Source organism: Arachis hypogaea, chromosome 13 (genome assembly GCF_003086295.3).
Source record: "Arachis hypogaea cultivar Tifrunner chromosome 13, arahy.Tifrunner.gnm2.J5K5, whole genome shotgun sequence".
In the NCBI taxonomy this organism is placed as follows: Eukaryota; Viridiplantae; Streptophyta; class Magnoliopsida; order Fabales; family Fabaceae; genus Arachis; species Arachis hypogaea.
The window spans coordinates 142,326,243-142,337,444 of record NC_092048.1 but is presented as its reverse complement, the minus strand read 5'-3'; the positions used below and the strand labels follow the sequence as shown (position 1 = coordinate 142,337,444).

The following is an 11,202-nucleotide window of genomic DNA, read 5'->3' as shown; positions in this document are numbered from 1 at the left end:
CACAAAACTAGACTTCCAGAAAAGATTGCACTGTCCATAGGGGACGAGAGCACAATGAAAACTTTTAACCACAAATTGGAGAACAGAAGAGACAAATGGGTTTGTAAATGCGAATTTAAACATGCTATTGCTATTTGCACTGATTATATTCCCTTTGCCCAACATCTCTTCTCAGTATTCAATCTCCTCAAGGGCACACTTAGATCAGTCAAAAGTGCCGCCAGATTTAACAACAGAATGTATTAGTAAATCAAACTATACTCCTCTATCTGTTATTTGGTTAACCTCAATGATAACATGACAAAATAAGTGAGTGAAAAGGGAAGTCAGGAAATGTAACAAGATTAGTCTCTCTATAATTCCCATGCAAAAGAAGTCTATGATTTTTCCACAATACAGCATAAATCATCTCCATGACTTCCATGCTTTATTAACTTTCTTAGCAAGGTACTTGGTAGCATTTACCCCTCCAACAGCCAGCAAGCCGGAAATTGCCTGTCTTGCACTTGAAACCATAACTTTTCGCCTAAGAATTCTCTCCAGGCAATTCGCAGCCTGTTCTCTTGAGCTGATAGCAATGTCATTTACGATTTTTCCTGAAATCATACCTATTTTCTCAATACGGCACACATACATCTATGTTTAGATGCAATTTCACCGCCAAATGACTTGAAGTTGAAAGGAATTAACAAAATTGACCAATCTTGTTCATCAATAATGCCATTTATTTTGTACTTCCTATGACTCAGTCCTATCCCCCCGATTTGGACTCGAAGAATATTTGGAACTGAATCAATATTTCAAAAACAATACATTATCATGGTATAATGTTTACCTGTTCCACTCAATTTCTTCTCTTGCTTCATATTAATACTACTTCTGATTGGTCGAGGAAGTGCAGAAACTAAAGAGTGAACAACTGATAAGTCATGGTCCTGTTTTAAAAGTAAAAGAAGTTTCTTTACCTCCTTTGTTGACCCCGGAAATGCAAAATTATATCTGATAATCTCTACCAATAAAAGATACCAAAATATAGACCTGAGAGACAACTATTTGGTGATTGGCAGTGGATGAAAGTCTCAATAACTTCTTAGCTTCACATTCTTCAAGAAATGGCTGATACATAGAGTGGAATAGATCAAATTGACCAGCTACAATCTTCTTCACCTAGACAGATTGTGAATGGAAGAGCCTCAGTGAAAACACGATAAAAAGAATCCATATATGATTGATCTGGCTCCATTCACGGAAAAGGCGAGATAATTACATACATGAAACAAATCAAGGAAGAAAGTAAAGATACGCAGCATATTTACAGGACTTCACATCTTTATTGTAAGAATAATCCGAATAAAAAATTACTCATAGTTAACAAAAAAGGTAGTAATATTGAAAGAATAAGCCAAATTCTGAGTAAATTGACATAACTCGTGTAGATACAGACTTCTCATATGGGAAGATATCTCATGAGCATGAAACATATAAATATATTGAAAGATGGTTAACATTTTCAAACCAATCCAATTTTGTGCATTGCAAAAAAAAAAAGGTCACACATATATGAAAAACATTATAAACTTTGGCATATAGACCTCGGATGGGAAGGTACATGGTGATCATGAAAAATTAATAGCATCGAAAGAGAATAACATTTTGAAACCACGAGTCCTGGGAAGGTAAGTGGTGATCATGAAAAATTAATAGCACTGAAAGAGAATAACATTTGGAAACCACAAGTCCACCGCCTACATAGTAGCAATGAAGGTCTACCTTGTTTTTATCCTCGGCAAATAACATTCGTAGGTCACCCATATATGAAAGGCTACACACTTTGGCATATAGATCTGCCTGCAAGGGTATGATTTTATTGTTACAGTTATTCCAATTCCCAAAGCAACTGATTTACTAAGAAAGAAGTCAACCTCAGAGAACTCTGATGGAAGAAGGAGAAGGGCAGTTGATAATGCAGCTCTCAAGTTAACAGCATTGCAGCTGTTGATATCCAAATTATCAACAACAATATGAACCTGCATGAAATGGACCCAAAATCAATGTATCGGGAAAATTAAGAATTGAAAAAGTATATACATGCTATCTAAGCCATATGCAGTAAGGAGACACGAACAGTGAGGTTACACAAGAATCCCTAAAGAAGCTAGCATCATTCATCACCTTTTAAAAAAAATAAAAAATTACATCTTTTCTTCATTAATCTCATCTTTTCTCCCTATAATGGTTATACATTAGCGATCCAAAACCACTAATTAAGAATAAAATGATTTCACGGCATGAAGATTAAACGGAATAATAACATACTGGTTTCTGTAAACGGCCACACAAGTAGAATTTATCCCATTGCAGTACATCATTAATTAGGTCAAACATTCGAACAACTCCATACTTGTACATCTGCATAGATAAACTTATAGATGAAGGGACGGACTCATCAGAAAATAATGTCAATTCAACAACTAACAACTCAGCAGGAAAGGAGGGAAAAGTGGTCTAAAAGGTAAGTTTGTAGAAATCGAACAAAGAATATGAATCAAACACCGCTGAGTCATAAAGATTACCTTTCCATTCCAAGTAACGAAAGGGTTGAAATGTACTCCCACACCAACTCTATCTGCAACATTTGTAATCTTACACATTGCATAAACAACAGCATCAGATGTCATCATTTACAACCCAAGTGAGTGATGGGAAACCCCAAAGACAAAATTTCCGAAGGTATTTACACACACACACACACACACAGAGAGAGAGAGAGAGAGAGAGAGAGAGAGAGAGAGAGAGAGAGAGAGAGAGAGAGATGGCAACTACCAGCTTCCCTCCACCAAGGTGCACCATCCATGATGCATAATGATTCTTGTTCAATCTCAGATTCTAGGTTGCAGCCATTGCATCAGAATTAAAAGAAAAAAGATTCAACAATGAGTAAGAAAAATCAGAAGAAGAAAAGAAAAAAGATTTCGCAGTGAGGCAATCAGATTGCATGCAACTCACAGTAACACAACTATACAAGTGCATTGCTTGGTGAATAAGTCAATACCTCAGAATGCCACTGCTTGGGATCAGACACGCCAAGAATAAAATCTGTCATGGTCGTCTAAAAAAAACCAAAAAAAAAACAAAAAAAGAGCAACTGGTGGGAACTTATTTATTTATTTTCTTTTATTAAAGAAAGAAAAGAAAAAGAAAAAAACACAGATAGCCATAGTTGAGAAGAGAAGCAATAGGCCAATATGAGTGATGAAGTGTCAAGAAAGAAGAGACCTTATCGTGGTTGTTGGGATGAAGAGATGATCCATAGACGCAGGCAAATTCAACAGGTGGAAGAACCTCAAGAAAACCTTGAAATGGTGATTTGCTTGCATTCCCCATGGTATTCATAGCCCAAAGCTTTCAGAGCTCACAAGAAGTGTAAGTTCAATTCCAAACCAACTTCAGTTGATCAAAGTGACTAGAAACCCTTTCCTCTTCGTCTCTATCTGGGCGTGTGGCCCTCTATTCTGATAAAACAAATAAATAAACAAAAGAAGAGAGAGAGAGAGAGAGAGAGAGAGAGAGAGAGAGAAACACCGAAAAAGAAAACAAAAAAAAAGACTTAAAAGAGGACTACCTCGTCGGCGGGGTGGTGGAGCTTATAGTTGGCAGCATGGAAGAGAGAGAATGCAGAATGGAGAGGGTGAGAAAAATTGGAGAGAGCGAGATAGCGGCATTGATGGCATGTCAAGGACAAATTGGGTCAAAGGCAAGGAATTGAATTGACTGTGCCTTTGTGAGGTTGAATAAAACAGCTCTTTATGAGGCATTTCTTCGAACAGTTTGAGTGCAAGCACTGTGTAGTAAGTAGTTACCAACAACTACTACTTATAAACGCCCCATTGGCGGCGATATATTCATTTTCCGAAAAATTAACGACAGCGGCTTTGAAAATTTACTAATTTCTGCGTATAACCTACGACGGCGTAAAAGTTACGAAAGCGTAAAATTAACGGTCTAAGCCGCCTCGTGAAACCTATAAATAATTAAATACACACTGCAACACTTCGGATTAAAGGGCTTCATTCTGTGAAGTGTTAAGAACTTAAGATAGTGAGTGACACTGAACAGAACCAGATTAATGACGGCAATAGCTTTTCGTGTCTTTAAAATTATGGGTAAGGGGATGGAGAAACCAAAATCAACAGTGAGTTGCTGAACCAAGGTTCAGTGTAATGCAAGAAGCTCAACAATGCCGTTTGTTTCTGTCTAACATCCAATTCCTTGCCATCAAACATCTGATTCTACAATGCGATCATTTTGAAGCATCGGATTCAAAAATTGCTTCAAGGTTCAAGAAAAGACTTGTGATTGAAGGAACCTCTCGAGGTCAAAGGTGCTGTTGAGTTTCGTCACTTGAAATCAAGAACGTTGACTCGTGCAATCTTAAAGGTTAAAGCCTAACTCATCCACGTCCACGTTTATGGCATAACAGTGTTATCATTAATTATCTGCAGAACCCACCACACAAGACACAAGAAGCCATTCTCAATTCTTCAAGATAATATTTTCAGAAAATGAAGTAACGCTACGCCTGATTTCCACGGAATTCAATGTTAAAACCAAAAGTAAGGTGCTAGAAACCGACATTTGATATTTTACATTTTTTTCATTATTTAGATAATACATTCTTTAGAAGATAGCATAATGTCGAATATGCATTTACAAGAAGCATCATATAATACAACTTTCTGCCTCATGTTGAATCCATGAAATCGCCGTCAATCACAAAGCAACTGCATATTTCTAAAATATTTACACTATGCACAGCAGACCAAATCATTTCATCTACTTTTGTCTGGTAAGAAATAGTGAGTAATACTGGAACCTCTTTTACTGTTAGGTACATTAGGCCGCTTGTGAGGTCGAAGCCAGGCTTGAAACTCTTGCTGGATTTCTGGTGGTAATTCTTCAATGACAGAGTGGTCAATCTCATCAATGTTATAGTCCCAAGCTTGTCGCCGTTGTGACATATTAGGCACACTACATTCCCCAACGTTACTATCGATCTCTTCACGGCATCTCTCAGCTGGCTGCTCAATTTGATTGCATGTTGAATAGCTATCCATGGTAGACGGAAGTCCTGTGTAATGTTTGTGATTAGGAACAAGAAATTGCAACAGGACTGGAAAAAAATGGAAATGGATTACAAATTACCAAATGATGATGCTGTTTTAACATCATGGGCATTTGTCACATTCTTATGCTCCAACGAAGACTGGGAATTTTGGTAATTATTGAAGAAATCCATAATTGAACAATTCCCCTACCATGAAAAGATAAGTAAATAACTATTCACTTGTATTATAAAAAAGCTCAACGTTCACTACTGAAATGCATATCTACAAAAGTTATTAGATTTTAATTCTCTTATTTAAATTACAATCTACAAGTTGAATGTGTTATTAACTTCTATTCTTTTCATCTCTGCGGCTTCAAAGGTAAAATTATGAACAAGGATAGCCAGATAAGGTCATTATTGGAGTGCAGAACATTACTCATCCTAGATCCCAGCTTTGCAGGATTATGACTGATTTGGAGGTTTAGTTTTTATTTGTTTATTCTTTTTGGTGCTGTGATTTGAAGGTTGCTCACAATTGAATTTCCTCATTCGCAAACCAGATAAACAACAATTAAGATGGTGTGGCAAAGCATACCTTAAGGTTATTTCCCATAGTTTTTTTCTTCTCAACTGCTTTCAAACTGGGTGTACTAGAAAGAGGCCTAGGATCTTTTGCAGGTAACTCTCTATATGGTTCACTCTTTGTTGTTCTGTCTTCACTTCCTGAATAAAAAACTTACCCCAATTATTATCTCTGAAGAAAAATAATAGAGAAAATAGGAAAATAACATGCTGAAACCAGTATGCTACAGTACCTGCAGGTGACTCAAGGGAGGATTCTTTGGGCAAGCTATCTACTTTCCTGGATAAATTACACAATGGATCCTGCATGAAGGAAGATTGATTACAGGGCCTGCTTTTCCGCTCAAAAGCATTTGGAGTAGAGAACAAAAGCCATGGACATGAACATGATCACTAATGCACATAAAGGTAGAATACTACCAAGTACCTACTGTAACACTTGCAAAGAATACCTATTTCACAAACTCAACAAGCTTCTCTAACAAAATTTGAGGTCTAAGCTCTCACTTTAAGAGCTGTTGGCAGGTCAGTAATCTATCTTCCACACATTATAAATGCATATCATGCTTAATAGAACAAACAGTAAGATCCTTTCTACCATGTTTGTCTATGAAATCCATTATAGGTGGTGTTACACAATACCATCTTTTTTTTTTTTTTGGACAGGATGGTGCCAACTTAATGCATAAACATAGCATTACTAGGTTACTCCATTAAGGAAACTGACTAAAATGAGAACTAAACAAGATTATGATGTATGCTTGTTTGACAAACCTGTTCATGCAAACAAGCCTCTGAATTCTTAATTTCCGTATCTCCACCAGGATAATTTTGCTGTAATTCATAGGAAATTAATCCTGAACAATTTTCACTACCTGCTAAGCATAAAACACCCATCAAATTAGAGTGGAATGTAGGAGAACAAATAATTCATAATTAATACAACTGGGATGATGGAAAACCTGATGGAGATGATGGTACAGCTTCATCAAATGCATTGCCTAGTGGTTGATTAAATGATGAGCTAGATGGAACTTGCCCACCAAAATATTTTACAATGGAATGTGTCCCCTGGAAACAAACAGTTTTGATAAAAATTTCAATACCACTGTGACAGAAACAGCTATCAGTTGCTAAGGAGTTACGATCAGCAAAAAGAAAAAGTTTTAAAAGGTAAGCTGGCAAGTATGCACCAAACATTGAACATATAGCTTGTTGATAACATATATCAATGCTATAATAAGCATTTCAAAACCTTATGATGTGCTCACTGTTCTAAGGTTGAGAGAAAATTTGTAACTGAAGCAGTTCAAACTTACAGATGGTATGGGGACAATCTTACTAGCAGAAACAGACAGTGATGTAACTCCCCAGTTGTTATTTTCATTCCCATGAGTCTTAGAGATGCAAAAGCCCAAAAATTCACGTAATGCAGCTTGAAACAGAGTGAGGGCATCTTCTTGAATCTTTGTAGTTCCATATCTTAAAGGACAAGATTTAGAAGGGAACTTTCTAAGTGAATCTGATTCTCCTTTCTGAAAGAAACATTAAAATAAGACAAATAGATTGATATAAAACTACTGATGAATACAGAAGATGACGAAGACAGAAGTAAATTATCAAAGATTAAAATAAATAAATAAATAAATCATACTTGTAGTTGTAAAGGAGAACAATGCCCAAATCAAACACATGACAAACCTTATATGCTCTAGCATGCAGTGTTAGTGTGTGCGCAATCCGTTTGTTTAGGTTCAAGTCAGACTGAAGACGTTCACTTAGCTCTTCGCACAATTCATTAAGCCAGTGCTGAACCTGAAGAGATGCAATTAGAAATAACCAAATATGGAAGAAATGATATATCACGTTTGAGCGAGTTCTATCCAGAACAGACTCAACAAAGAAGATACTATGGAAGCAAGAAAAATATCCAATCAAAGAAGAATATAGTCGGTAGTATCCACCAAATAAAAATGCAGTTTTCATCTGCTCAGAGGGAATTCTTACAGAGGCAAGTGTCTTCAAAGCTTGAGGCCCAGGAAATGTTTTGCCAGAACCATGGCTCTTGGGAAGTAGTCGCCCCTCAACTTCTTCGCCATTTATTCCTCTTGCAATATTCCACAACCAGTTACTGCAATGCTGTAAAAGCTAGAATCAGGATAGTATATCAACTATTACTATTCACAAGAAAGGCATTTGGATTGAATTAACAGTCGCTCAATCTAATGCAAAACAGTGGCACAAAAATTGCTGTTAAAGGATGAAATCATAAAAATAAATCAGTAAATGATGGTTTTGTTGGGGGGGGGGGGGTAGTATTCCGAAGTAACGCCATGTTAAACCTATAATCTCACCCAGTATTGATCCCATAACACTGCTGTAGCTTCTCCTCTGAAAACTGAAGCAAATCACCAACAGTTTTGCAACCGAGATCACTTTGTAAGGAACTGCCCAGCTTTCCCCCCAGCTGTTTCCTGAAAGCCAGATTCACTTCAACAGCATGCTTTATAAAATTTCAAAACATTTAAAGGAGATCTATACAGCTGTACATTATCTTCGCAAACACAACAAGAATGTAACTTCAAGTAGGAAAAATTTAAAAATCAGAGTGAAATAAATGATAAAAACTTCTAGTTAGTAATGAATAAACTTACATTTTCTTTATTGGCAATGACTCGAGCAACCCTCCAACCGATGACTGTGGCACAACAGTTTGTTGTGCAGGTTTGTTCATTCCACTGGCTAGTTTCGCTAGCATCTGCCAAAAGCATCAGAGATATGTTTATGAGCTTTTAAATGTCACTGAAAGTCGTCTGAAACTGAGAAGATCATTATCAAAGTAGCATATAACAGATATATAGCCATACCAAGGAACTATTCTTACCTTATTATGAGCAATACCAGCAGAACAGGTGAATTCTGTATCTTTCAACACTTGCATCCTAAGGTTGGCAACAATAAAGGCCCCACAAGCTAAAAGTTTGTCTTGATAAGTAGCATCACCCCTACGAATCCATTTCCTGACTTCTTCTTTGGCATCAATTCCCTCCTGAATGAAATTCCAATTTCAGTTACTCTCATGGCTAGAATGCTACCAAGTTTTAATGGAAACTTAAGAGATATTTGTGTTATGCGCACACATACACACACACACTAGTGATGATAGAAAATACAATATCTTTTTAGCATAGCATAGCCTCTGCCCTCTGACCTTAATTTCAAGTCCCAAAACATGTGACTTGAGAACTTCCTCTTCAATATCCTCTCTAGCTTCTGGAGGCATTTCCAATAACATTGTTTCAGCAGCATCAGTGAGATCAAGATATACCTCATCAATCGAAGCCCTCTCACAACGACCCTTCTTTGAAAGAATAGAAACAACCTGAAATTTTCAAAATCGATCCAGCACAATTCAATATCGCCAAACAACTCTTTCAACAATAATCGCCCTCCAAATTAATTCCCATATACCTCAGATCCTGCGTTCCTGTAGCTATTGAGATCGGCTTTACCATGCGCCACAGGGACTTGGACCAGGTGAATTTGCGGGCACACGTCCTTTGCTTCATCACCACGCATTGAACTAAAAAAAACAGTGAATGAAATGAGCTTTCTCAAAAACTGATAATAGCACCTAATCACACAGAATAATGCCACATTTGGCAGCATGACCAAGCACATAATAGTAAGAATTAGATAATACCGTTTGACACCAAAGTTGCGAGCCTCGTAGCTAACAGCAATCAAAGCGCCACCTTTGAATGAGTTGTATTGTATGACTGCAGTGGGTAAGCCCCGTAAATTTGGCTGCTTCCTCTGCTCCACTGAATTTCAAAATTGAGAAATAAATTGTTCAGTTAGTTCGAAACCCTAAATAAATATATAAGAATATAGAGAAATGGGAAGTAGGGGAAGGGAAAGAACCTTGAACGTAGAAGCAATCCATGTCGACGTGAGCGATGACTCTGCCATCACTCGTTTCTCGCTTTGCCACCGGCATCGCCCTCTTCTCGCTGCTCCCTCTATCAGCCCTCGCAGCTAATTGCTATATCATGCTTTCCCTCCAAATATTTTTTGGTCTTTACATTTGGGCCGAAAATGCCTCATAAACAAAAAACACAGTAAGGGCCTTGGCCTGTTTCAAAAAAAAAAACAGTAGGGTTTTTTAATTATTGTCCCTCTTTCACGATCTCAGTTCCCAGTTCCGACCTCTTCTGGAATCATCTGCCATCGCTCCCATCTTCGATTATCTCATCGCCGATTGCAATCTTCGTTTTCAATCGGTGGCGAAAAGCTGCAAAGTGCAAAACCAAGGTTAGACTGGTTTTTCTCTGATTTCCAGTAAATGCATATTCCATTTATTTATAGATTTCTTGTTCTTTGGTTTCTCTGTCTCTTTAGCTGGATTGATTACTTTATCTTGATAATGTAGCACTAGACAGCAGCATCATCATGAAACTTTTGTTAGTGTTTCTAATATTTTTTTTTATCTGTGAATGAAAGAAAAGCAGTTGAAGGAGGATAAATGGGGCGAAAAGCTGGTGGACTTTTTATAAACCCTAAGAGATTTGGTACACTTCATAAACCTTGCATGAAGGAAATGATAATGTTCCTCAACTGTATGGCTACTAGCCATGACAACGCTGAAGTTTGTGCTCGCCAGAAGGAACTTTTGAACACTTGTATGGAATCTCAGGTAATTAATTTACATATTTTCCATTTAAGTATATTGCAAGAGGGAAAAAAAAAATTATCTGTTCAATTAATTCATTTTGGTTTGTTTCAGAGTAAAAAGAACAGAAAGTCTTGGGGGAGTATCAACTATCATCTGCAGAGGCTTAACAGAGGAAGGAAGTAATTTACATTTTCGGATGTCAATGAATCTTTTTTCATAATTCAAGATCATCACTTGCCATGCATTTTGTAGGCTAGACTGAAATGACTATATAGTAACTTGTACTTTCAAGCTTTGCTCTACTCTATTCATAAATTGAAAACATTGCAAGAAATATGTTGAGAATTGATATAGTTTCCTGTATCAATTATAGCTTTAATATGCTACAGCCTGCATAGAATGGTGTTTGGGATTGTTGTTGCTCCTCATATATTACTAAATTCTTTTATAATTGCTGAAATGTAGATGGTTGTTGGATCTTCTGGTGCTTTGTTTAAGTGGATTTTGTAAGATTGGAATTAGATGAATTCTAAAATTATGAATTATTTTGCAATGCTGTTCAATTATGGGTGCCGGTTACTAGGGAGTGTTAATTTTATGATACAAAGATGATTAAAGTTATGAACCATATACTTTCAAGGGATTGAGCTTCCTCTCCAAAGATTTTTGAGGTCTAATCAAACTCCAAAGATTATGTGAGCATGTTTGGTTTCTACTGCAAAACTATGGAGTTGGCAAAACCGAAAAGCTATTCTCTTTATAACACTTGTCTTAATCATGATTTTGAGGTTTTCAATAAGAAACCAAACATCCTAGCGGGGCCTGTATGACATATCTT

At 36.9% G+C, this 11,202-nt stretch overlaps 3 protein-coding genes across 7 annotated transcripts; 1 reads left to right on the top strand and 2 right to left on the bottom strand.

The window, feature by feature from the left end:
• Positions 1 to 100: 100 nt before the first annotated feature.
• Positions 101 to 4,371, bottom strand: LOC112792432 (uncharacterized). 3 transcript variants are annotated; one of them, XM_025835673.2, is made up of 11 exons: positions 3,623 to 4,371; positions 3,277 to 3,512; positions 3,053 to 3,109; positions 2,824 to 2,886; positions 2,574 to 2,642; positions 2,317 to 2,409; positions 1,923 to 2,027; positions 1,771 to 1,848; positions 1,039 to 1,167; positions 836 to 935; positions 101 to 596 (listed from the first exon to the last, which is right to left on the bottom strand). In XM_025835673.2, exons 2-11 carry the CDS (start codon positions 3,391 to 3,393, stop codon positions 406 to 408), a joined length of 1,002 nt encoding a protein of 333 aa, XP_025691458.1. In that variant the 5' UTR covers positions 3,394 to 3,512; positions 3,623 to 4,371; the 3' UTR covers positions 101 to 405. The 3 variants fall into 3 exon arrangements, with proteins under 3 accessions (XP_025691458.1, XP_025691459.1, XP_072068987.1); XM_025835674.2 differs by having other exon boundaries at positions 243 to 596; positions 2,317 to 2,422; positions 3,623 to 3,775; XM_072212886.1 differs by having other exon boundaries at positions 243 to 596; positions 3,277 to 3,507; positions 3,623 to 3,772.
• A 263-nt stretch (positions 4,372 to 4,634) lies between these two features.
• Positions 4,635 to 9,771, bottom strand: LOC112792430 (DNA polymerase eta). The gene is made up of 16 exons (XM_025835670.2): positions 9,614 to 9,771; positions 9,393 to 9,513; positions 9,161 to 9,272; positions 8,901 to 9,071; positions 8,574 to 8,738; positions 8,344 to 8,447; positions 8,044 to 8,163; positions 7,697 to 7,820; positions 7,391 to 7,504; positions 7,009 to 7,224; positions 6,652 to 6,760; positions 6,464 to 6,564; positions 5,923 to 5,992; positions 5,703 to 5,830; positions 5,203 to 5,311; positions 4,635 to 5,128 (listed from the first exon to the last, which is right to left on the bottom strand). The coding sequence occupies exons 1-16, from the start codon at positions 9,687 to 9,689 to the stop codon at positions 4,830 to 4,832; spliced, it is 2,139 nt and encodes a 712-aa protein (XP_025691455.1). The 5' UTR covers positions 9,690 to 9,771; the 3' UTR covers positions 4,635 to 4,829.
• Positions 6,196 to 10,824, top strand: LOC112792433 (uncharacterized). Of its 3 annotated transcripts, none has more exons than XM_025835676.3 (4): positions 6,196 to 6,214; positions 9,885 to 10,003; positions 10,201 to 10,385; positions 10,476 to 10,824. In XM_025835676.3, exons 3-4 carry the CDS (start codon positions 10,215 to 10,217, stop codon positions 10,545 to 10,547), a joined length of 243 nt encoding a protein of 80 aa, XP_025691461.1. In that variant the 5' UTR covers positions 6,196 to 6,214; positions 9,885 to 10,003; positions 10,201 to 10,214; the 3' UTR covers positions 10,548 to 10,824. The 3 variants fall into 3 exon arrangements, with proteins under 3 accessions (XP_025691461.1, XP_025691460.1, XP_025691462.1); XM_025835675.3 differs by having other exon boundaries at positions 6,199 to 6,214; positions 10,193 to 10,385; XM_025835677.3 differs by lacking the exon at positions 6,196 to 6,214 and having other exon boundaries at positions 9,880 to 10,003; positions 10,198 to 10,385.
• Positions 10,825 to 11,202: the final 378 nt, after the last annotated feature.

What these genes read in the sequence shown, in the direction of transcription:
- LOC112792433 (XM_025835676.3), top strand. Translation starts at nt 10,215, where the DNA reads ATGGGGCGAAAAGCTGGTGGACTTTTTATAAACCCTAAGAGATTTGGT. An exon ending in ACACTTGTATGGAATCTCAG is followed by an intron (nt 10,386 to 10,475) that starts GTAATTAATTTA and finishes GGTTTGTTTCAG; the next exon opens with AGTAAAAAGAACAGAAAGTC.
- LOC112792430 (XM_025835670.2), bottom strand. Translation starts at nt 9,689, where the DNA reads ATGCCGGTGGCAAAGCGAGAAACGAGTGATGGCAGAGTCATCGCTCAC. An exon ending in ACAGGAACGCAGGATCTGAG is followed by an intron (nt 9,072 to 9,160) that starts GTATATGGGAAT and finishes TGAAAATTTCAG; the next exon opens with GTTGTTTCTATTCTTTCAAA. An exon ending in TCATTGCCAATAAAGAAAAT is followed by an intron (nt 8,164 to 8,343) that starts GTAAGTTTATTC and finishes TCTGGCTTTCAG; the next exon opens with GAAACAGCTGGGGGGAAAGC.
- LOC112792432 (XM_025835673.2), bottom strand. Translation starts at nt 3,393, where the DNA reads ATGAATACCATGGGGAATGCAAGCAAATCACCATTTCAAGGTTTTCTT. An exon ending in ACCTTGGTGGAGGGAAGCTG is followed by an intron (nt 2,643 to 2,823) that starts GTAGTTGCCATC and finishes GCAATGTGTAAG; the next exon opens with ATTACAAATGTTGCAGATAG. An exon ending in ACCAAATAGTTGTCTCTCAG is followed by an intron (nt 936 to 1,038) that starts GTCTATATTTTG and finishes CTTTTAAAACAG; the next exon opens with GACCATGACTTATCAGTTGT.